The 23,839-nt window shown below is 46.7% G+C and overlaps 1 protein-coding gene across 2 annotated transcripts in view; it reads right to left on the reverse strand.

The window, feature by feature from the left end:
* The window catches only part of CNTLN (centlein), a 506,300-nt gene that overhangs the window by 303,340 nt on the left and 179,121 nt on the right, over nt 1-23,839 (reverse strand). For both annotated transcript variants that reach the window (XM_075316500.1, XM_075316495.1), the window contains exons 8-9: nt 5,817-5,979; nt 4,298-4,474 (exon numbers count right to left, since the gene is read on the reverse strand). In XM_075316500.1, coding sequence (XP_075172615.1) covers nt 4,298-4,474; nt 5,817-5,979 — 340 coding nt within the window. The remainder of the gene's footprint in view (nt 1-4,297; nt 4,475-5,816; nt 5,980-23,839) is intronic.

Below are 23,839 nucleotides of genomic sequence, written 5' to 3' on the forward strand. Positions count from 1 at the left end.
AGGTTCACAAGCAATGTCAGAAGAAAACAGACAAAACAAATACAGAAAATAAATCCTCAAGTGATTCAATAATTCCCATTCTGTGACTTCACACTAAACTCTATTTTAACAGGTGGCCATTATACAAAATGATATCAGGAAGCTAGCGAGGAAATAGCTATTCCGAATTTACTGATGTGACCGCTACCCGACACGGCAATGCTGATCTTTTCTTCAAATTGGACAAATTGAAGGGAAATCAGTGCGGAACTTAAAAACAGAATGCAATACATTTAAAGGGAGCCTGCCAGCAGAGAATGACTGATCAAACCAAGCACACGGCCCAGTGCATCTTTGGCCTAGCCAAACACTTAGGTGCAAGTTATAACCCCATGGTACTTGTTTTCCATCCATCTTCACCCTTCTATGGCTCCATAAAAACAGAGCTGTCAATCAAAAAAGACATGGGGGGGGTAGAGGGAATTAGGTGGGAAGCTGAAGTTGATTTAAACAGTCATGTCTGACAGTCAACTTTTAAAGAGACTTTCTCACAGACTTTTGCTTCCTTAGCTGAGAGTAACATGATGTAGGGACGGAGACCCTGATTCCAATGATGCATCAATTACTAGCCTGCTTGCTGCTGTTTTATAAAAATCACCATTTTATCTGCTGCAAATCTACCAGTTCTCAGAATGCAAATCAAAAAAGTCACTTCATATTTCCCAGGGGGAAATGTACCTAGGATTTCACTGTGTTGAGCGCCCTTGCTGGCTGCCGGCAGTATTTTCTCTGGCTGGTCTCCCCAGGATCAGTGATTGTTTTGTCTTGTTAGTTCTCAGAATGCTGAGCTCTGTATAATTCCGCCCACCCCAGTGATTGACAGCTTTCTGTGTACACTCTGCAGAGGCAGAAAGCTGCAAATCTGTGATAGGGTGGGGATATACAGAGCCCATGTAGCATCAGGTTCCTCGAATAATAATCTCCTGCTGATAAAACAATGATTTTATCAAAACTACAACCAGCAGCACAGTAAGTGACACATCGCAGGGGTCTCTGCCCCTGCATTATACTGCTCTCAGATTAGGTGGCAAAAACCGGGTGAAAAATTCCCTTTAAAATAGGAATCAGTTGTTATCTGCTGAAGGTGCACCTCTCTGCACTCTTCAGGGCTGCAGCAGTGACATCCCATCTGCTGTCATTCACGGCTGGTCACTACCTAGGCTGTAAAGAATAATATGGGAGCATGCCCTGCTACAGTGCCTTGTAAAAATACTCGGCTCCCTTGAATTTTTCAACCTTCTCCCACATTTCAGGCTTCAAACATAAAGATACATATTAATATAAATATACAATATTTATATCAATATACATATTGATATAAATTTTAATGTTATGGTGAAAAATCAACAACAAGTGCGACACAATTGGGAAGTTGAACGAAATTTATTGCTTATTCTAAACTTTTAAAAAAAAAGTAAATAACTGAAAAGTGGGGCGTGCAATATTATTCGTCCCCTTTACTTTCAGTGCAGCAAACTCACTCCAGAAGTTCATTGAGGATCTCTGAATGATCCAATGTTGTCCTAAATGACTGATTATGATAAATATAATCCACCTGTGTGTAATCAAGTCTCCGTATAAATGCACCTGCTCTGTGATAGTCTCAGTGTTCTGTTTAAAGCGCAGAGAGCATCATGAAGACCAAGGAATACACCAGGCATGTCCGTGATACTGTAGTGGAGAAGTTTAAAGCCGGATTTGGTTACAAAAAGATTTCCAAAACTTTAAACATTCCCAAGGAGCACTGTGCAAGCGATTATATTGAAATGGAAGGAGTATCATACCACTGCAAATCTACCAAAACCCAGCCGTCCATCCAAACTGTCATCTCAAACAAGGAGAAGACTGATCAGAGATGCAGCCAAGAGGCCCATGATCACTCTGGATGAACTGCAGAGATCTACAGCTGAGGTGGGAGAGTCTGTCCATAGGGCAACAATCCGTTGTACACTGCACAAATCTGGCCTTTATGGAAAAGTGGCAAGAAGAAAGCCATTCCTCAAAGCTATGCATAAAAAGTGGCGTTTAAAGTTTGCCACAAGCCACCTGGGAGACACCCCAAACATGTGGAAGAAGGTGCTCTGGTCAGATGAAACCAAAATCAAACTATTTGGGCACAATGCCAAACGATATGTTTTACGTAAAAGCAACACGGCCCAAAACCCTAAAAACATCATGGTTTGGGCCTGCTTTTCTTCAGCAGGGACAGGGAAGATGGTTAAAAATTGATGGGAAGATGGATGGAGCCAAATACAGGACCATTATTGAAAAAAACCTGTTGGAGTCTGCAAAAGACCTGAGACTGGGACAGAGATTTATCTTCCAACAAGACAATGATGCCAAACATAAAACAAAATCTACAATGGAATGGTTCACAAATAAACATATCCAGGTGTTAGAATGGCCAAGTTAAAGTCCAGACCTGAATCCAATGGAGAATCTGTGGAAAGAGCTGAAAACTGCTGTTCACAAACGCTCTCCATAAAACCTCACTCAGCTCCAGCTATTTGCAAAGGAAGAATGGGCAAGAATTTCAGTCTTTCGATGTGCAAAACTGTTAGACACATACCCCAAGCGACTTGCAGCTGTAATCGCAGCAAAAGGTGGGGCTACTAAGTATTAACTGAAAGGGGATGAATAATATTGCACGCCTCAATTTTCAGTTAAAAAGTTTAAAAAAGCAATACATTTTGTTCAACTTCACAATTGTGTCCCATTTGTTGTTGATTCTTCACCATAACATTAAAATTTTTAATCTTTATGTTTGAAGACAGAAATGTGGGAAAAGGTTGAAAAATTCAAGGGCGCCGAATACTTTCGCAAGGGACTGTATGTGTAAAAGGAAATTAAATATTAAGTATGAAATTAGAGAAGCACAGAGTACACACTAAGGAGTATATATCAAGAGGGAAGCCTGGGAGTCATGCAGACTATTGGCTCTCCAGTGGTATCGTTTGAAAACCTGCTGAACACCCTAGTTTAAAAGGACATGTCATTTCTTCATTTAGTAAATACTAAATTTTTCTTCTGTTAATCCTTTTGAATATACAGTATATTAACATATAAGCAATTGGCTGCGATAATTCATGTCCAACAGATGTGTTCCTACACAGTCAATACTGACAATGTTACACCATGTATGGATACTCATACTACCAAGGGGACTAAAAGACAGTTGTCCATTTACTCATACATATCCAGGAAGAAAAACGAGGAACTACACAACCTGTGACTTACCCAAAAATGTAATAATCATTATATTTGGTCATTAAATACCAGAACCCAGCAAACTAACAGATTTAGCCTCAGAATCTGTTTTAAGGGAATCTGTCAGCAGGTTTTTGCTATGGAATCTGAGAGCAGCATGATGAAGAGACAGAGAATTTGATTTCAAGGAGGTGGCACTTATTGAGCTGCTTGGTGCAGTTTAGCTAGAATCCTTGTTTTTTTCTAATGTAGATGTAGCAGAGCTAAGAGTTCTGAGCTGTGTATGTATGTATGCCCGCCCATGCCACTGACTAACAGTTTTCTGTATACACTGCGCATTGTAAGCAAGCTGTCAATCAGTGGTCTGGCATGCACGTGACATGCAGTCAGGCAGTGATCATCTCCTGCTGGTAAAATACTGATTGTATTAAAACTACAGCACACAGCCTAATAAGTGACAACTCCCTGTAAACAGGGTCTCTGTCTCTACATTATGCTACTTTAAAACTAAATAGCAAAAACCTGGTGACCGATTCCCTTTAAAAAAAATTCCAGCAGGCATCTGTAATCGTACCCACATTATAGCAGTAAAGTAACAGGAGGCAGAATAGACCCAAATCCACAGCCACATTTTACACTGTGAAGAAAAAAAAGCTATTTTTCTACAAACTGTGTGCAGAAAAAAAAAAGCTCCTGGATTGAGGCTAGGAAATCTATGGCGGTCCAGAACTTCATTTTTATTTCTGGGATGCTAAACATGTCTTATTTTATCAGTTATTGGGACTTGAAGATAAATATGGTGAAGTAAGGGAGAGTGAAACATAAAATGCCGTTCAGAACAATGTGACAGCCATTAAGGAGTGAGCGGCTAATGGACTTCACCAGTCACTGTGCAGACTATCCTTTAACGTGTGTGCTGTTTGCACAGTCAAGAGGTTAAAAGAAAAAGTCAATACTCAGTATTGGAAAGACTGAACACATATCTTGTAATAATGCAGCTCGGGTGAACCACTCATAAAATATAAACACATTACAGTTCCTAATGCTGTACCTGAGGTTCTTGAGGTGACTTGGGTAATGCATTGAGGGCCTCGTGCAGTTTCACTTGCAGTTGACTAATATGCTGTTCCTTTTGATGTAGCTGCTCAGTAAGAGCAATATTACTTTGCCGCAGTTGAGTCTCACTGGACTTTGCCGTTTCATAACATGCATTCAAGTCATTATAAAGCTGACGGTGGGGAAACAGTAATGATTAGTACACATAGGTATGAAGTGTTTCGGGAAAAAAAAGAACATTTTACAAGCAAGACTACAGAGCAGTTATTAGGTTTACTCACATGTACCGAGACAGGACACTAAGAAGAACCATGGTATTTTTCCAACCAAAAAGTTGTTTTATAAAGACCAGGTGAGACCGTACATTATACACATACCTGATCATCTATAAAAACACACAATTTGTGGGGTCCCGAAGTCTCCTGTCTAAATGGAGCCAGGATGTGCACAAGTGACCATGTCTCCATTAGTATATTTGGGTCTATAAGGTAATGTGCATGCATGACCATCCTCCCCACCAGAACAGTATAGTATGGTCACATATGCACACATCATAAATGTTTATGGGCGAAAGCATTTAGAGTCGGCCACCCCTCTGCTCAAATTATACCATTTACAGTATACATCCACATTGGGGATGTGGCCCCTATAAAAATCATACTTGTGGGACAGATCATATTTTGTTTAATGTAAAAGCCCTGTCACACACAGAGATAAATCTGTGGTAGATCTGTGATTGCAGTGAAATTGTGGACAATCAGTACCAGGTTTGTGGCTGTGTACAAATGGAACAATATGTCCATGATTTCACTGCAACCACAGATCTGCCAAAGATTTATCTCTGTGTGTGACGGGCCTTAAAACAGTTTCATTACATATGTAAATGAGGCGATCTTGGTTCTCCATTGGCGTGGCCAAGTGCTCAATGCAACGTTCTGCTCCTCCATCGTCCCCTTGTGATGATTGACATCACTCCAAGCGCTGCCTGTTTTGGATCCCCAGCCGTGCACACACTTAGATGGGTGCCTCTGCTCTGCCTGCAGTGGCTGCTCTCTACACACAGGACTGCACAGCAGAGGGAGGAGATCTCTGACGTAGTGTCTACTCAACTCTGGCCTTCACAGAAATGGGTGTGGCTAGCGCTTGGCTATTCTGGCTAATACTAGTGGGGCTGCTGTTGTATGCAATGTTGGGGCTGCTGTTGTATGCAATGTTGGGGCTGCTGTTGTATGCAATGTTGGGGCTGCTGTTGTATGCAATGTTGGGGCTGCTGTTGTATGCAATGTTGGGGCTGCTGTTGTATGCAATGTTGGGGCTGCTGTTGTATGCAATGTTGGGGCTGCTGTTGTATGCAATGTTGGGGCTGCTGTTGTATGCAATGTTGGGGCTGCTGTTGTATGCAATGTTGGGGCTGCTGTTGTATGCAATGTTGGGGCTGCTGTTGTATGCAATGTTGGGGCTGTTCAGACCTAAATTTATTTAAAAAAAAAAACACAATAAAAAAACCTACATACTTTTTGATATGAGATGGTCTCCGTGAAGTGGGCATCTTCCTGATTCCTCAGTACTTTTTGTGTGTCCACGTTGAGCGTCTGCAGCTGCTGTATTAGTTCTGCCTGCTGGGCGGCGTGTTCGTTGCATTGTTTGTACAGATTCTGAAGCTCTTGCAGCTCTTTCCTGTTAGCAGAAGTGTGGACCCAAGGAATCAAACAAAAAGAGGAAATTAATTCACAGCCTTTTCTAGATTTCTATACATGGAAAGCAGAAATGTATGTGATTAAGAAGAGTATGAGTACTCCATCTAGAGTCTCCGCCATGCATAAAGCCATGTCCATTCCAGCCATAATGGTTCATCGTTCATGTTTGTATTATTACAGCGGTGTCCTGCCTAACACAACGCATGAGCAGTAAGCAGAAATGTGTGCGCAGAAACTGAGCTAGAAAGCTGTAAGAATTATATACATTAATATTATTTGAGAATGAGTTCCACTAGTGTATTAAACTCATTGTGGACAGACATGAAAAGGCAATTGTAGATGGCTGTATGTGAGCCAGGCCAGATAGGGAGCTGCCGATACTCTATGGGAAGAGAGCTGGAAGTATCTCTGAGACCCCTGCAGCCACCTTTGGTGTTCATGGTGTCCATATGTCTTGGCAACGCAACCCACTGAAAAAAATTGAGTAGCTAAACAAACAGTCTTCAATCCTTTGACTGTTGGGGTATGTTGAGAGTTGTAGCGTCACAACAGCTAGAAAGCACTTCAAGTGGCAGCAACCATATAGTCGATAAGGTGGGGCAATCTGATAATTCGCTCTAACGTCTGTAAATATAGCAACGACTGTCAACAACCAGTGCACAAGTAAGGCTATGTGCGCACGTTGCCTTTTTTTGTAACCACAAACATGCAGCGTTTTTGGCCGCAAAAAACGCACCCGCTACAAAAACGCAGCGGTTTTTACCACGTTTTGGTGCGTTTGTTTGGCTGCATTTTTGGTCACTGCATTTTGCTGCGTTTTTCCAATGCATTGCATGGGTGGAAAAATGCAGGAAAAACGCAAAAAAGAATTGACATGTTCATTTTTCTTTTCAACCTCAAAAACGCAGCTAAAAAAAAAAAAGCTGTGTGCGAACAGCAAAAATGAAAATTCATAGACTTTGGTGGGAAATGCGCAAAAGCGCAAAAACGCCGCGAAAAATGCACTGTGTGCACATAGCCTTACTAAGAATTCATTTACGAATATTCCCTCTCATTAAGATCGCTCTGGTTTTCTAAAGCCACTGCAGAAGTAACTGCGGCCTCACTTATGAGAATTGCCTCACAGTAAGGCCGGAGTCACACTTGCTATTGAAAAATTGGTCCAATTCTCATGCCAGAAAGTAGGACAATTTTTTCTCACTTTTCATCCATGTGCAATCCGTTTTTTTCCTCAGCAGCTGCTACTCATTTATTGTCATGTACAGGAGCATTTACAGTGTTCTCTGCTACATGATAGAAATGTATTGAGAAAAACAGATGTCACTAGGATGGGGTGTGTGCCGTCCGTGTGACATCCGTTTTTTTACTCGCACCCATAGAATTGCATTGGAGTGTCTCGCACGAGAAACTCTTTAAATCGCAACATCCTGCGATTTTTTCCTCAGTCCGATGTGGGCTGAGGAAAAAATAGCAGATCGGAGCTGCCTCATTGATTAACATTGGTCCGAGTGCAATGTGAGATTTTCTCGCATTGCACTCGTGCGATACAATAGCAAATGTGACTCCGGCCTAAGGCTACTTTCACACATCCGGTTTGAGCCCTGCGGCTCAATCCGGCTGTGAAAACTATGCAACGGATGCGGTGAAAACACCGCATCCTTTGCATAAGTTTTTACATGCGGCCGGTCCGGTTTTTTCCGGTTGCGGCATGCTACTGAGCATGCGCAGTGGAAAATACCGCATGCGGCGACCGGATGCGGTTTTTTCCGCATCGCGCCGCATCCGGCCTCCATAGGGATGCATTGAAAAATGCGCCGCAGCGGCCGGATGCGGCGCGATGCAATGTTTTTTGCCGGAGCAAAAAACGTTGCAGGGTACGTTTGATCCGGCCGCCGCATCGGCTACATCTGCCGCATGCGGCAAAAACCGGACCGAACGCAAGCCCCTGCGGCACAATGCGGCACTAATGTAAGTCAATGCAAAAAAAACCGCAATCGGCGTTACAAAAGCCGGTTGCGGTTTTTCTGCAGAACGCCGTATTGTGCCGCAGAGCAAAAATCCGGATGTGTGAAAGTACCCTAAGATCGTTCTGGTTGCCTATAACCACTGCAGAAGTAACTGGGGTCTATAGCAATCGGAATGTAGCTTCCAGCATTTAGACTGCTGAGGTAAAGTGAAAGCTGAGCTCCAATTGGTTGCTATAGACCAGTAGAAAAATCTGACTGTGAGGCAGTTTTCATAACTGAGATTTGAGATCCTTCGGCAAACACATTTTCTGCTTTATATGTATTGATTTACCTTTTAGATCTCTGATCACTGAGGTGATTACTAAGGACCATAAATCTGAGGACTGATTTTAAAATGCTGCCCAAAAAAGGACCATTTATTGTTAATCCAAAAGCTAAGAAGGGAAAATTATCTCAAGCAGCTGAGACAAGTGAACAACATGAGTCTTGGCTTGAAAGGAAACTGATGAGACAGACTGAATCAAAGGCAGCTGAAACATCTGGACAACAGGCACGTCATCTTCATGAGAAACGGTTGAGACAGGCTGAATCGAGGGAAGCTGAACCATCTAAACAACTCAAATTTTGTCTTCAGGAGAACTGGATGAGAGAGGCTGAATCAAGGGATGTGGAAACATCTGAATTCAAGGATGAAGGTCATCAAAATGACCACATATGCAACTTATGACGTAGCTAGGCTGACTTAGGCTTGGAAACGTTTCACTAGAACCCCATTCAGCATTATAGGTCACAACTGAAAGTCATAATAGGCAAAATTACATAATATGCGAACATTGTCAAGCAAAAAAGTTTAACTTGGAATCGCCTGACATGTGCTCCTCAAATGGCAACGTCAGTTTCCAACTTTTAAAGGGAACCTGTCAGGTGCAATATTCACTCGGAACCACGAGCAGTTCTGGGATCATATTGCTAATCCCTGCCTAACCGTCCCTGTATACACTAGCATAGATAAAGGGATCTTAGAAAAAGTATTTCTAAAGATCGTTTATTATATGCTAATGAGGTCCAAGACTAGGCAAAAGACAAAAAAAAATAATTCTTCCATCAAAACAATCAGTTAGTAAACCCTTTTAAAAAAAGCTTTGACAGAATGCCAAGTGACAAATATCAGGTTGTAATAAGAGCAGACAAGACACTGGTTGGTGAGCACAAAAGGCGATTTAATTCTCCCACTGTTAACGAAGTAGCTAATGTAATAGTTGGACAGGACTCTCTAAGTCTAAGACAAGATTCAGCAACGAAGTAGAAATCTTCAATGTATTGCAGAAACACATAGATCATATGACTTCCTGCAATATCTTATAATATTTTGGAATAACCAAGATGGCTATCACTTTAATCTACCAGAGACTGATCCAAACACTGCTAGGCCAACCAATATAAAAATATCAGCTATGGACCTCTATGGACATCAAATCAAATCATGATCGAACATGGTTCATCAAACCACCTTTTACAATGTAGGCAACTTTTTCATTAATTTATAGTTGATATGTGTGCCATGTTGGAAAACAAGCATCTTCTGTACATGTGGCGCCCTGGACTAGCCAGGTCGTCACAGGTAACACACAAACACCCCCACCCCCATTAGACAGTAACATTAGCCAAACACAAAATCCTTGTTGCCTCCCTCCAGGGTCTGATGTCCACACCAGGTGGGGCGGAGCCAAGCAGTTGGCCCCACCCACCGAGGAGTTCACAGGCCTGGAGGCGGGAAAAGTGACAGTTTAGTCCAGGAGGTGGAAGTGTGAGGAGTAAAAACTTGGGTGTCTGGGTTTGTGGCCCAGGCACTGACAGCAAGGTTGGCAGACGGTGGTGGCCGTCTGTAGGAGTGGTGAAGCAATGCGGAACCGTAGGACCGGGGTCGGGCGTTGGCCCGCCGGTACCGACTGGGGAGCGAAGTGAAGCCAGCACACACAGGCAGGGCCATCGGACCCCGACCAGGCTTGGAGCCGCCGACAATAGTCAAATCCGAGTGTGACCGAAACCCCAGGGGTTTCCTAACAGCCAAAGACCCGATAGAAGGCAACCGCCCACACCGTAAGGGTATACAGCTACCGCCTAAGGCTAGAGACCCAAGGGCCAGCGCCTGCGGGCAAACAGGCTCCTCCAGCATCCATACACCGGGGAGTGGACTACCGTTGGGGATCCATCATAGTCAAACAAGTACATCAAGGTGCAGGGAAAGACAGCCGCCATCACCTGTCCGGGGAGAGACACTACAGCCGGCTGCGGGACCCGTCCATCCAGCCGTTTGGTTTACCGAGGACTTTGTGCATCTCTTGCTGAGTGAGTACACCCGTGCCATCCAGCACCGCGCCGCGCTGTCCCTGCAACCCTGCACCTCACCAACCCTGCCTCCACGTCACACCACCGAGCCCCGGGACCACCGACCCCTAACCACGGAGGAGGAAAAGAACATCCCAGCTGCTCCCTGCCATCGCTCTCGGGATCCCCGTCACCAGCAGCGGTGGTGCCTATCTTCACCACAACCCGTGGGTGGTGTCACGGACTAAATCCACCAAACCAACGACCCCTTTCACTCAAGGGCGAGGAGCGCCGCTCGAGTCCCCGGATCCGGCCCACCGCTCGAGCCACCGAGCAGCAGCAGCCGCAGCAGCCCCGGACCCGAGCGTTAGCGAGCGACCAGCAGCGGCAGCGTTCTCCCCGCCCGCGACATACATATGACTGAACCAACAAAAATGAATGGATGAATACATTAATTTAAGAGATGCTGTTTCTAATGATGGCAACATGGAGGACATTGGGTATATGATAATTTTACCGTCTACATTTACAAGAAGTTCCAGATATATGCTCAGTCTGTCATGACACATATTCGGATATATAGCAGTCCAAATTTGTTTATATTAGTTATGTGTAATCCCCCATCGCTCCTTTCCATACCTGATGACGCTGCCCAGTGCTCCAGAGGTCCCCGCGCATGCTCAGTGCCAGTCTCACAGGACTGAGCACAGTGTGACCGCTGGTGACGTGTTGCGCGGGCACAAGATTATGGGCAGGTACTTGCTGATGACAATCTCAGCGCCGCCCATAATCTCTTGCCTGCGCAACACGTCACCAGCGGTCACACTGTGCTCAGTCCCGTGAGACTGGCACTGGGCATGCGCGGGGACCGCTGGAGCACTGAGTGGCGTCATCAGGTATGGAAAGGAGCGATGGGGGACGGCATAAAGGACCAGGAGGGAGAATAACGAACGCCAGAAAGCCCGCCCCCGTGACTATAAAAAAAGATTGCCATACAAAAAGGTAAGACTTTATAAAGTCTTTATTTTGGTCTCACATGGGGCACAATAACAACAGGAACCTTGCTTGAATGCAGCACAGGAGCTGCAGAGGGGAAATCTTTTAGGTTTTGGGCAAAATTTCTGCTGACAGGTTCCCTTTAAATACAAGCCCTACCCCGAAAATAAGCCCTAGTTGCAGTTCAAAAATTAAAAGTCCAAGCAGCTAAAAAAATTAAAGAATACTGCAGGACACTTCATAATAAAAATCAGACACCCCCAAAAGAGAGAAGAAAGGCAGAAGACACTGCAATCATACTCACCAGACGCCGAATGGCAGGACCTGCAGTGAAAAACACACATCAGATCACACAATCGCACACACACACACACACGCACACATTAGATAGCACACACAATCACACATCAGATCGCACACACATACTCACCATATCCGGCGATACTAATGGCTTCTGGCCGGCATGGGAACCTGGGATGCAATGCAATGGAGCGCAAGGACCTGCGGTGGAACCGTATGAAGGACCTGTGGTAGAAAGCATCAATACTGCACTGCATCCTATCTTCCCCTGCCAGTCAGAAGAAATCAGTATCACCAGATGTGGTGAATGTGGGTGTGTGATTGTGTGTGCAATCTGATGTGTGTGTATAATTATGAGTGTGTGCGCGCGATCTGATGTATAGAAGTGTGTCGCCCAGAAGAACGGGAGGACCGTGTGGGGGAATACCTGCTGAGAGCGCTCGCCAAAGATAGCAGCAGGAGGACCTGGGAGCCACGCAGAAATCTGGAGTCTGGTAAGTATGATCCTCCTGGGCCGGGAGTTTCTGCTTTCTGGGGGAGGTAAACTTACCTCCAACCGTGGTGTTTCCCCAAGATTAAGACCAACCCGAAAATAAGCCCTAGCGCTTTCTAAGGGGCAAAAAACAAATAAGACAGTGTCTTATTTTTAGAAAAAAACAATATACGTTTGCATGATTTAATTCAGCATTTTCTTGACAAACGTTTGCAGAATATACCTAAGAGGAGAGTTTGCATTTTGATTCTTCCCGTGGACATAGAATAATGGACAGTTTTCCCTATATGAGTGTGTATAGAAAGAAAGCTAGAAATCACAGTAAGGTCAGAACTTTCCTCTATCCTTGCCATACAGACAGCTTTTCAGACGAAATTGAAATAAAAAAGAAAATTTAAATTCTCCCTTGACATTGCCTACCCCTCCATCTTAGGCTATGTGCGCACATTGCGTATTTGCATGCAGTTACGCTGCGATCTGCACCGCAGCGTAACTGCATGCGTCCTGCGTCCCCAGCACAATCTATAAAGATTATGCAGGAGACGTGCGCACGTGGCGTATTAGAGCCACATGTCACTTATTCCGTGCGCTCTGCATGCATCCCCTCCTCTGTCTATGGGAGGGGCTGCACTCAGAGCGCATGAAATCGGCTTTTTTTTTTTCCCCATTATGGACTCTTTCTGCAGCGATTTGAAGCGCACGTGTGCTGTTCAAATCGCTGCAGAAATTTCTGCAGGGACAAACGCTAAGTGCGCACATAGCTTAATGCTGCCCTCTAAAAAGTAGACAAGAGACCTCATGCTTCATTACACACTTCTCATCAGTGAAATTACAACACCAAGAAGTAAAAGACATGTTAATGATATGCAAAAAATAAAAATAAAAAAACAACATTTTCAAACCATCTCTGTAACGTCAGCATCCCTGGAGGCAGGGTCATGTCCTCCCGCACACTTCCCCGGCCGTCCACTTGTGCTGCTGCTGCCTTCTTTCCCTCCCGCAGCCTGTGCACCCAACCCAGGGCTCCCGGGAATTTGCTTAGGTCACGCGCACACACTGACCCCCATCTTAAAGTGCTGGTGCACCATTCCTCGGAAATGCCTCTCAACCTATGGCTGAGAGTCACTATGTATTTAAAGCAATCTCCTATTACAGGAGGTGCCTGTGCAACGCCTTTAAATTGTCAGTCAGTTTCCAGTCTGCTAGCTAGTTACTTGTCACATGTACCTGCTTTTGCATACCTTTCTGTCCATCATGCCCACCATATGTTTGTACCCACCTGCCAGTATGCCTCCAACACTCCGCCTGTACCTGTCTGTACCCAAGTCCGTCACCTGCCTGAAGGAAAGCTGTCACTGCCCTGGGAGTGGTATATGGCGTTCTGCCTTGTGGTAAGTGCTTAGTTAAAGCACACAAATCACCAGGATTTTCCTAAATAACCTAAAGCCAGTGGCACTATCAGGCTGATTCTATACATACCTTTCGTTGTGAGATCGAATGTATAGGTTTTGAAACACAAGCAAGTTAAGCTTGTAAAAGCAGCTTTTTGATGGCAGCAGGTGCCGAGCAGCTAATAACTGGGATTGGGTTTGATAGTGATTCTCACCCCCTGCCTGTCCATACTCCCACTATCTATTAATAACTGGAGTTTTTATTGAATTATATAACGTTCGACAGATTATATTAGTTAACATAAGCCCAATGCAATCATTTGCTATATGAAAAAAATGGTATATGAATGCAAGAAGAAAACATTGAAGCTTATCCTCAAAACTTTAGATCCTCTAGCGCAGGGGTCTGAAACTCAGCTGGGTGTATGGGCCGCATATAGAAAAAAAAAAATGGAGAGAGGCCGCATTCTTTGCAGGACAAAGTGACATTTTTAATGAATTCTTGTTTTTTTTCTATACACCTTTGGATCACTTTTTTGAACATTTTTTGCTCGTTTATTAGAACAAACCTGCATGTTTTTGATTAGTTAACACATTTTATATATATATATATATATATATATATATATATATATATATATATATATATAGAGAGAGAGAGAGAGAGATAGTGGTGCAAAAAAAAAAAAATCATGCTTTATTTTGAATTTTATCACCTTCTTGTAATATTGTTTTAAAATTAGCATCATCATATGGTAATCTTAGCCAACATATTGTAGTAATGTCTCCATCTGTGTGCCCTGTAGTAATGTCCCCCATCCTTGTGGTATTGTGCCCAGCAGAATTGTGTCCATCCTTTTAGTATTGTGCCCATCCTTGTGGCATTGTGTCCTGTAGTATTGTGCCCATCCTTGTAATATTGTGCCCAGTAGTATTGTGCTCATCCTTGTGGTATTGTGCCCATTAGTATTGTGCCCATCTTTGTGCCTAGTAGTATTGCGCTCATCCTTGTGGTATTGTGCCCATCCTTGTAATATTGTGCCCATCCTTGTATTAGTGTGCCCATCCTTGTAATATTGTGCCCAGTAGTATTGTGCCCATCCTTGCAGTATTGTGCCTAATAGTATTGTAGCCATCCTTGTAGTATTATGTCCTGCAGTATTGTGCCCATCCTTGCAGTATTGTGCTCATCCTTGTGTCCTGCAGTAGTGTCCTGCAGTACTGTGCTCATCATTGTGGTATTGTGCCCATCTTTGTAGTATTGTGCCCAGTAGTATTTTACCCATCCTTGTAGTATTGTGCCCTGCAGTATTGTGCTCATTCTTGTGGTATTTTGCCTATCCTTTAGTCATACGCAAACAAAAAATTCTCCTCACCTTTCCTCCGTTCTCTGTGAGCCCGCCATCAGTGCTTGCACTGTTTTGAATGCAGCAGGTTTCAGCTGTGTCCAAAACGCTGCGATGTACAGTACAAGCACAGTGGATGGGATTTCTAAAAATCCCATGCCCACTGTGCTTGTGCGGCCAGCAGTGAAAACTAACCTGCGGTGTGGCTTGCAGAGGCCGCAGCATGTGAATTTATGCTGCAGAGTCGCATACCCTCCCTAGGGAGAACACAGCGAGGAGGCTGCAGCACCCCGAACCCTGATTGTGGGCACGAGCAGCTGCGGTTTCCTAAGGAGGAGACTTGCGGCCCTGCAGGTCAGAACCCGCCACGTCCAGGACGCAGCAGGTCCTGATCGTGAGCACGTACCTGATTGTTGCGGCCTTTGACAATCGCAGCTCTATGCCCGGTGATCGGCGCTGGCAGGACTTTACTACAATTGAATACATTTTCGGTGCCACGCAGAGGAGCTATTTGCGTTATACCAATGGCTACCGCCAGCCAATCAGATGCAAGGAGGTGACGTCATCAGGGCTGTATTTTGCCTTCATGCTTCCCTAGGCACTTTAAGTGGTCGCGCCCCTTAGTGACAACGTAAAACTGAGTTTTCGCACACGACATCTGTTTAAGGCAGATCTACTCCGTAAAACACTTTAAAAAGTATCAATAAGAAACGAAGGGCACTAACCCCCCCCCAATGGGGATCACCACAGGCACATCAAAACATAGCATGAGTATAAAATATTCCCACCACACCGTCCCCACTTATATACTATGACTGTCACACTGCCCCTAATAAACTAAAACACCACACCTTCCCCAATTATGAAATATGATCTGTACATTGTGAGATGGGAGCAGCATAATGTGAGGACAATAACCCATGCATACTGCCCCCTCCTCACAATGTCCCATGCATGCTGCCCCCTCCTCACAATGTCCCATGCATGCAGCCCCCTCCTCACAATGTCCCATGCATGCTGCCCCCTCCTCACAATGTCCCATGCATGCTGCCCCCTCCTCACAGTGTCCCATGCATGCTGCTCCCTCCTCACAATGTCCCATGCATGCTGCCCCCTCCTCAGTGTCCCATGCATGCTGCCCCCTCCTCACAATGTCCCATGCATGCTGCCCCCTCCTCACAATGTCCCATGCATGCTGTCCCCTCCTGACAATGTCCCATGCATGCTGCCCCCTCCTCACAATGTCCCATGCATGCTGCCCCCTCCTCACAATGTCCCATGCATGCTGCTCTCTCCTCACAATGTCCCATGCATGCTGCTCCCTCCTCACAGTGTCCCATGCATGCTGCCCCCTCTTCACAGCGTCCCATGCATGCTGCCCCCTCCTCACAGCGTCCCATGCATGCTGCCCCCTCTTCACAGCGTCCCATGCATGCTGCCCCCTCCTCACAGCGTCCCATGCATGCTGCCCCCTCCTCACAGCGTCCCATGCATGCTGCCCCCTCCTCACAATGTCCCATGCATGCTGCCCCCTCCTCACAATGTCCCATGCATGCTGCTCTCTCCTCACAATGTCCCATGCATGCTGCTCCCTCCTCACAGTGTCCCATGCATGCTGCCCCCTCCTCACAGCGTCCCATGCATGCTGCCCCCTCCTCACAGTGTCCCATGCATGCTGCCCCCTTCTCACAATGTCCCATGCATGCTGCCCTTCTCCATGAGCTAATGCTGCCTTCCTCTTTTCCATAATGACACCTCCATGTTGCCCCACTCATGCTAAGACCACCACAATAACGTTTATGCTGAGACATCTCCCCCCACACACACTACTCCACTCTTGATATTGACTCCCCTACATTGCTCCACTCCATACTGATCCCACACATGCTGCCCATTCTCCATAATGAGCTCCCAATGCTGCCCCCCTCTTATTCTGAGTCCTTACATTCCCCCCACCCAATCGATTTTGTCATTGCACTATCCCTCAACCCTTGTCCTCTGTCTCTAGCATTAGCCCCTCTCTCCCCCAGCATCAGCCTCACTCCCCCAGCATCAGCCTCTCTCCCCTCAGCATCAGCCTCTCTCCCCTCAGCATCAACCTCTATCTTCCCTCAGCATCAGCCTCTATCTTCCCCCAGTCTCAGCCTCTGCCTCCCTCCAGCCTCCCCCCAGTCTCAGCCACTGCCTCCCTCCAGCCTCCCCCCAGTCTCAGCCTCTGCTTCCCTCCAGCCTCCCCCCAGTCTCAGCCTCTGCCTCCCTCCAGCCTCCCCCCAGTCTCAGCCTCTGCCTCCCTCCAGCCTCCCCCCAGTCTCAGCCTCTGCCTCCCTCCAGCCTCCCCCCAGTCTCAGCCTCTGCCTCCCTCCAGCCTCCCCCGTCTCAGCCTCTGCCTCCCTCCAGCCTCCCCCAGTCTCAGCCTCTGCCTTCCTCCAGCCTCCTCCCAGTCTCAGCCTCTGCCTCCCTCTAGCCTCCCCCAGCCTCAGCCTCTGCCTCCCTCCAGCCTCAGCCTCTGCCTCCCTCCAGCCTCCCCCCAGTCTCAGCCTCTGCCTCCCTCCAGCCTCCCCCCAGTCTCAGCCTCTGCCTCCCTCCAGCCTCCCCCCAGTCTCAGCCTCAGCCTCCCCCCAGCCGCCACCCAGTCTCAGCCTCTGCATCCCTCCAGCCTCTCCCTAGTCTCAGCCTCTGCCTCCCTCCAGCCTCTCCCTAGTCTCAGCCTCTGCCTCCCTCCAGCCTCCCCCAGTCTCAGCCTCTGCCTCCCTCCAGCCTCAGCCTCTGACTCCCTCCAGCCTCCCCCAGTCTCAGCCTCTGCCTCCCTCCAGCCTCCCCCAGTCTCAGCCTCAGCCTCCCCCCAGTCTCAGCCTCAGCCTCCCCCCAGCCGCCACCCAGTCTCAGCCTCTGACTTCCTCCAGCCTCCCCCCAGTCTCAGCCTCTGCATCCCTCCAGCCTCTTCCTAGTCTCAGCCTCTGCCTCCCTCCAGCCTCTCCCTAGTCTCAGCCTCTGCCTCCCTCCAGCCTCCCCCCAGTCTCAGCCTCTGCCTCCCTCCAGTCTCAGCCTCTGCCTCCCTCCAGCCTCCCCCGTCTCAGCCTCTGCCTCCCTCCAGCCTCCCCCAGTCTCAGCCTCTGCCTTCCTCCAGCCTCCTCCCAGTCTCAGCCTCTGCCTCCCTCCAGCCTCCCCCAGTCTCAGCCTCTGCCTCCCTCCAGCCTCAGCCTCTGCCTCCCTCCAGCCTCCCCCCAGTCTCAGCCTCTGCCTCCCTCCAGCCTCCCCCCAGTCTCAGCCTCTGCCTCCCTCTAGCCTCCCCCCAGTATCAGCCTCTGCCTCCCTCCAGCCTCCCCCCCAGTATCAGCCTCTGCCTCCCCCAGTATCAGCCTCTGCCTCCCCCAGTATCAGCCTCTGCCTTCCTCCAGTATCAGCCCCCCCCCAGCATACGCAGATTTCCGGTCTGCATTAGAGACACCCCCACGCATGCTCCTTATGAATCTTCAGCTCTGCGAGCACTTACCTGATCCAGTGCCTGCCGCTATCTTCCTGGCTCACGTGAGTATCCTCTTCTGACACCGGCTTTCATCGCGGCGTCCTGCTGTGAGCTCTTCGTGCATGTGATGTCCACACAGCACAGAGGAAGGAGCTGATTGGCGCGCGCCTGTGACCCTGGAAGTGCAGGCGCCGGCAGTTCCGGGGTCAATCAGCTCCCTGTGCTTGGCGGCCGCAGTTTGTTTGCATTCTTAATTGACGCGGACACAAATAAATAGAGGTGTGCCTCTCCCCCCTCCGAAAACACAGCGGATTTAATCGACTGTCTAACAGAGGGGGAGAGGATCTGTAAAAAAAAAAAAAATTTAATTTTTTTTTTTTTTTGCTGCCAGAAGGTGCCGCCCCCTGCAACTTGCCGCCCCAGGCACCGGACCACGGGTGCCTAATGGTAAATACGGCCCTGGACGTCATACAGCGACGTTACTTCCTTGCATCTGATTGGAGGCAGCAGCCATTGATATAGTGTAGATAGCTCCTCTGCACGGCACCATAAATGATTCAATTGTGGTAAAGTCCTGCCGGTGTTGGTCCCCGGGCATAGAGCTGAAATCGACACGGGGTCTGCGGGCCGCAACAAGCAAAGCATGCGGCCCACGTGTTTGAGACCTCTGCTCTAGCGGCTCCTGAACTAACTGCATATCATTGCAGGAATTATAGACATGTAAAGCTAAATAACTACAGGGCCTTAATACATCTTTCTTTTAAACAACCTTAAAGATATCAAACAAAAATTGACAAAGACAGAGGACTGAGACACTAGGGATAAAGAAAGGAGGGGACAAAGGCTGAATCAAACCTAGCTTTTGAATAGGACCAAAAATAATCCCAGGGAGCCCAGGTACTTTCAAAACGATCAACTGTAGCATTCAGCAGTGCACCATCTATTATTTATGCTAATTATAGAGGTTTGTGGCTTTAAATCATGGTGGCTAAAAGGACCTGTGCTGACGACATATCCATGTGACCAGGAGGGGTGGGGCCTCAGGCAACAGAAAAATAATGTTTTTTCCTTGTAGCTGCTATGTTTTCTGAGGCTCTGCTCATTCTGGTCACATTGGTATGACATCAGCACAGGTCCTTTTAGCCACAACCATTAATATAACACTTCTATAATTAGCATAAATAATAAATAGGGGGAGGAACAATAGGCAGGGGGGCAGGAATCACTATCAAATCCCACCCCAGCTATTAGCTGCTGCAGCTGCTGTCAATTAAAAAACTATTCATTTTACAATCTTTACTTGATTGTGTTTCAAAACCTATACATCCTTTCTGACAACTAAAGGTATGTATAGAATCTGCCTGATAGTGTCAGTATAGCACTGGTTTTAAATTATATAGGAAAATCCTGGTGATTGGTGTGCTTTAAGCTCCTCCCATTAAAGGATAAGCCCGGTTCCACCCTGTGGTCCAGTGGGTCTAATAACCACACGCTCTGCCCCTATAATCTCATTATCTTCAGTACCCGCTGAATATTTAAGTTAATACACAGTATGCACTATGCATTTACTTTGAATTTGTAACAATAATAACCTTGCATTTTGGTATTATTTAATAACTGGTATTTTTTTTACCGGCATATAAGATTACACATAGCATACACTATGCACGTTTAATAATTTTAAAGCATTCCTATGTCATGGTATGACTTTCATATCATTCATCATATCTGGAAGCCATTCATTCTTATATGGACTAATTTTCAGCATTCTGTTATGTTTGCTGGCCATTTACTATAACCTATGTCATTATATACCTGGCTGATTTATATGTTTTAATTTGGATTGTCACTCGTATTATACCCATGTACCAATAGCTACACCTTATATCCGCTCTTTGGCATTGTTCCATGATGATATCACCCACTATAATGAATTTTTATTAATCAATAAAGATATCTGTTACGGGGGGACCTCCTGGTATAGGAATAGATGAAGATATACTACTACCAGTGGTCAGGGTCCACCGTGCAGTGATGGCAGAACTGCAGCTGGTGGCACAAGGCCCTACTGAAACCCAACAGTAACCTAGTAACTAAAGTACTCTATGTAATATATATGTAGCATACACGGTATGTATAGGAGTGGACAAGCAGAACACTAGCCATATCCTGCTAGCAGAGGCTCAGGGTATATGCAGTGGTGAGTGTACAGGGTACTGCTCCTATATCGGTTTGCTATACGGTACAGCTGGTTAGTCACCGGTCCCAAAGCCACCCAAGCCCGATATCACTGGAGCCTAGCTTTGCCAGCTACTGACCCTAACTCGGTCAATGGATATGACCGTAACGCCTCACCCTAACCTGCCTGCTGCCCCTCAATCAGTCCGGTGGGACTTCGCAGCCTAACCCTATCTAAGATGTGTACAGCAGTATGCACAAAGACAAGTGCGCACCTCCATGTGGGCGTCATGGCTATTTATCACCTCTGTACCGCCCACAAGATGGAGGAACCACGTCTAGCCAGCCACTTTGGCAAATGAGAGCCCTACACATCACTGATGAGGTCACGGTGGCCAATAAGAACGTGCCACATCACTGATAACGTCACCGGCCAATAGGAATGCACCACATCACCAATGATGTCACGATGGCCAATGGGAACGTACCACATCACCGATGAGGTCACCGTGGCCAATAGGAACGTGCCACATGACTGACATGCTCAGATAGTGGCAAAAGACCCATAGGAATCCCGCACATGCTCAGTAGGCTCTTTTTGACACTAAAGCCTGCTTTACATGCTTCAATTTCTCGTGCGATCGCACCCGCTCCCATCGTTTGTGCAATATGGGCAATTTGTTGCCCGTGTCGCACAAAGTCGTAAACCCCCGTCACACGTACTTACCTTCCAAACGACCTTGCTGTGAGCGGCGAACATACTCTTCCCGGGAGGGGGAGGGACGTTTGGCGTCACCGCGACGTCACAGCGGCCGGCCAATAGTAATGGAGGGGCGGAGATGAGTAGGACGTTAACATCCTGCCCACCTCCTTCCGCATTGCCAGCGGCCGCAGGTCAGCTGTGTTCAGCGTTCCCGGGGTGTCACACAGAGCGATGTGTGCTGCCCCGGGAACGATGAACAACCGGCGCAGAGAAGGACCGTGCGATTTTTAGAAAATGAGCGACATGTCAACGAGCAACGATAAAGGTGAGCATTTTTGCTCGTTAACAGACGCTCGTAGCTGTCACATGCTATGATATGTCAAACGGCGCCGGATGTGCATCACTTACGACGTGACCCCGACGACATATCGTTTGATATATCGTAGCGTGTAAAGCCCGCTTTAGTGTTAGAATGCCAAAAAGTCCTGGTCAGCATCCGTGGTTCAGAAGACCGGACTGAGCGACTTCGGGTACGGGGAGGAACTACTCCAGAAGGCAAACGAGGAGGCCCCGTAAAAAAAATGAATAAAAAAAAAAAAAAAAAAATTGGTGTAGGGTCCCCCCCCATAATATGAATATTATGATACCCAGCACAAATAAAGCCCATGGCTACAGGCTGCAACCCCCAGCCGTGCGCTCATCTTAGCTGTGTATCAAAATAAGGAAGGAACCACATGCAGATTTTTTTTTCTTTATTTTATTATTTAAATAATTTTAAAAACTGACGTGCGGTCCCCTTACTTTTGATACTGAGTCAAGATAAAGCCCGACAGCTGGGGTCTAGTATTCTCAGACTGGGGAAGCCTATGGTTATTAAGTCATCTAATGGATGCGACAATCCTGGGCGGCTGCAGGCTGCTATTTTTAGGCTGGGGGGTGGTCCAATAAGTATGGACCTCCCAAGTCTGAACACACCTGCTCTCAGTTATCAGGTTTTAACTTGGCTGTGTATCAAAATTGTGGGGATCGCACAATTTTTTTTTTAAATTGTTTATTTAAACACTTAAAAAAAGAAAAAAAGCAGCATGTAGTTCTGCTTATTTACACAGCTAAGATAAGTGCACGGGTGGGGGCCACGGCCTGTAGCCATAGGCTTTTTCTATGCTGGTATAATAATATGGGGGGACCCTACGCCAAATATTTTATTTATTTATTTTTATACCACGATACTGACCCGCAGACGGCGCCTGTGATTGATTGCAGTCAGACGCTGTCACACTGGCTGGGGGCGCGTCTGACTGCAACCATTCAGTGACGTCAGGCCGGCCAGTGGGCGGGGAAAGCAGTGCATATGGATGAGCCTAATGAGCGCACCCGGATGTGAAGGAAAGGCCGTGGGAGCAGTGTACTGAGCCCCTGTAAGTATGAAGCGCTTGCTTCATTCTTATTTTCTTTATTTTTCCTTTATTTTTTTTTAATTTCTCAAGTGCCGGTTCTGGATCAAACACCCGGGCTTGGGTCCGGCACCCGGGTACCTTTGAAACTGCTTAGATCAGGACTTTTACAGTTCAGGTCCGCCCATCACTAACTATAATGTTTTGACTAGCTCCTAATAATTCACTAGCTAGTTGTCAACGTTAGTAGGGTACATACAGTACTGTGAATATAAACATAAACGTGTGTTATATATACTACTACAAGTCAAAAGTTTGGATGCACTAATTCATGGAGTGCTTTTTTTTGTTCTTAATGGGATGTGCACACTGTAGATTTAGACCGAAGGTAGCAAAACCAAGAAGGAACACATATGGAAACAGGAGTAAAGAAACATGTGAAACAGGACAGAATATGTGTTAAGCGTTCAGCGAAATATTTCCTTTAACTCTGGTGACAGTTTTAAATACCCTATACATTCTTTAAAGCAGCTTCATTAGGTAGTCATCTGGAATGACTTTCCAACAGTTGTGAAGGTATTTCTATAGTACTGAGCATTCATTTGCTACTTTGCCTTCACTCTGGAGTTGAGTTAGGTGTTTGTGGAGACCATGTCATCTGATGCAGGACTCCATCCCACACCTTTTGGTCACACAAGTGGTGTGTTTTGGGTCATTGCCCTGTTGCAACACACATGCTGGTCCCACTAATTGAAAACCAGATGGGATGGCGTGTTGTTACAGAATGCGGTAATAGCTATGCTGGGAAAGGCTATGTGCCCACGTTGCGTTCTGTTACGCAGCGTGTAAGTCACTGCATGTGCATCTCAGAGCGCTGCCGAAAAGCTGCGTTCTGAGACGCATTTGTAACTGCAGAATACCTGCAGAATTCATGCGTTCTGGATGCTTGCTCTGCCATGGGAAAAGAATCCAGAATGCACATTTTTGACAGTGCGGTCCCACTCGGCTCTGCTTCATCCCCATAGAGTTGCAGCAGACCGAGTGGGACAGCACTGTCAAAAAGAGCGTGGCTGGCTGCGAGACACTGCCGCGTGATCAGAATGAACTCGGATGAACTTCACCCGACTTCATTGTGACCGCGCGGCTCTTTACGTGTGATTCGCGATCACAGGTGGAGGACCACAAATCTCCTGAGTGACTGAAGTGAGGCGCGCGATCACCGGTGCCGTCACTCAGGTTACCCGCGGCCAGCTCGAGGTCTCCACCCGAGACCTTTGG

Source organism: Anomaloglossus baeobatrachus, chromosome 1 (assembly GCF_048569485.1).
Source record: "Anomaloglossus baeobatrachus isolate aAnoBae1 chromosome 1, aAnoBae1.hap1, whole genome shotgun sequence".
Lineage (NCBI taxonomy): Eukaryota > Metazoa > Chordata > Amphibia > Anura > Aromobatidae > Anomaloglossus > Anomaloglossus baeobatrachus.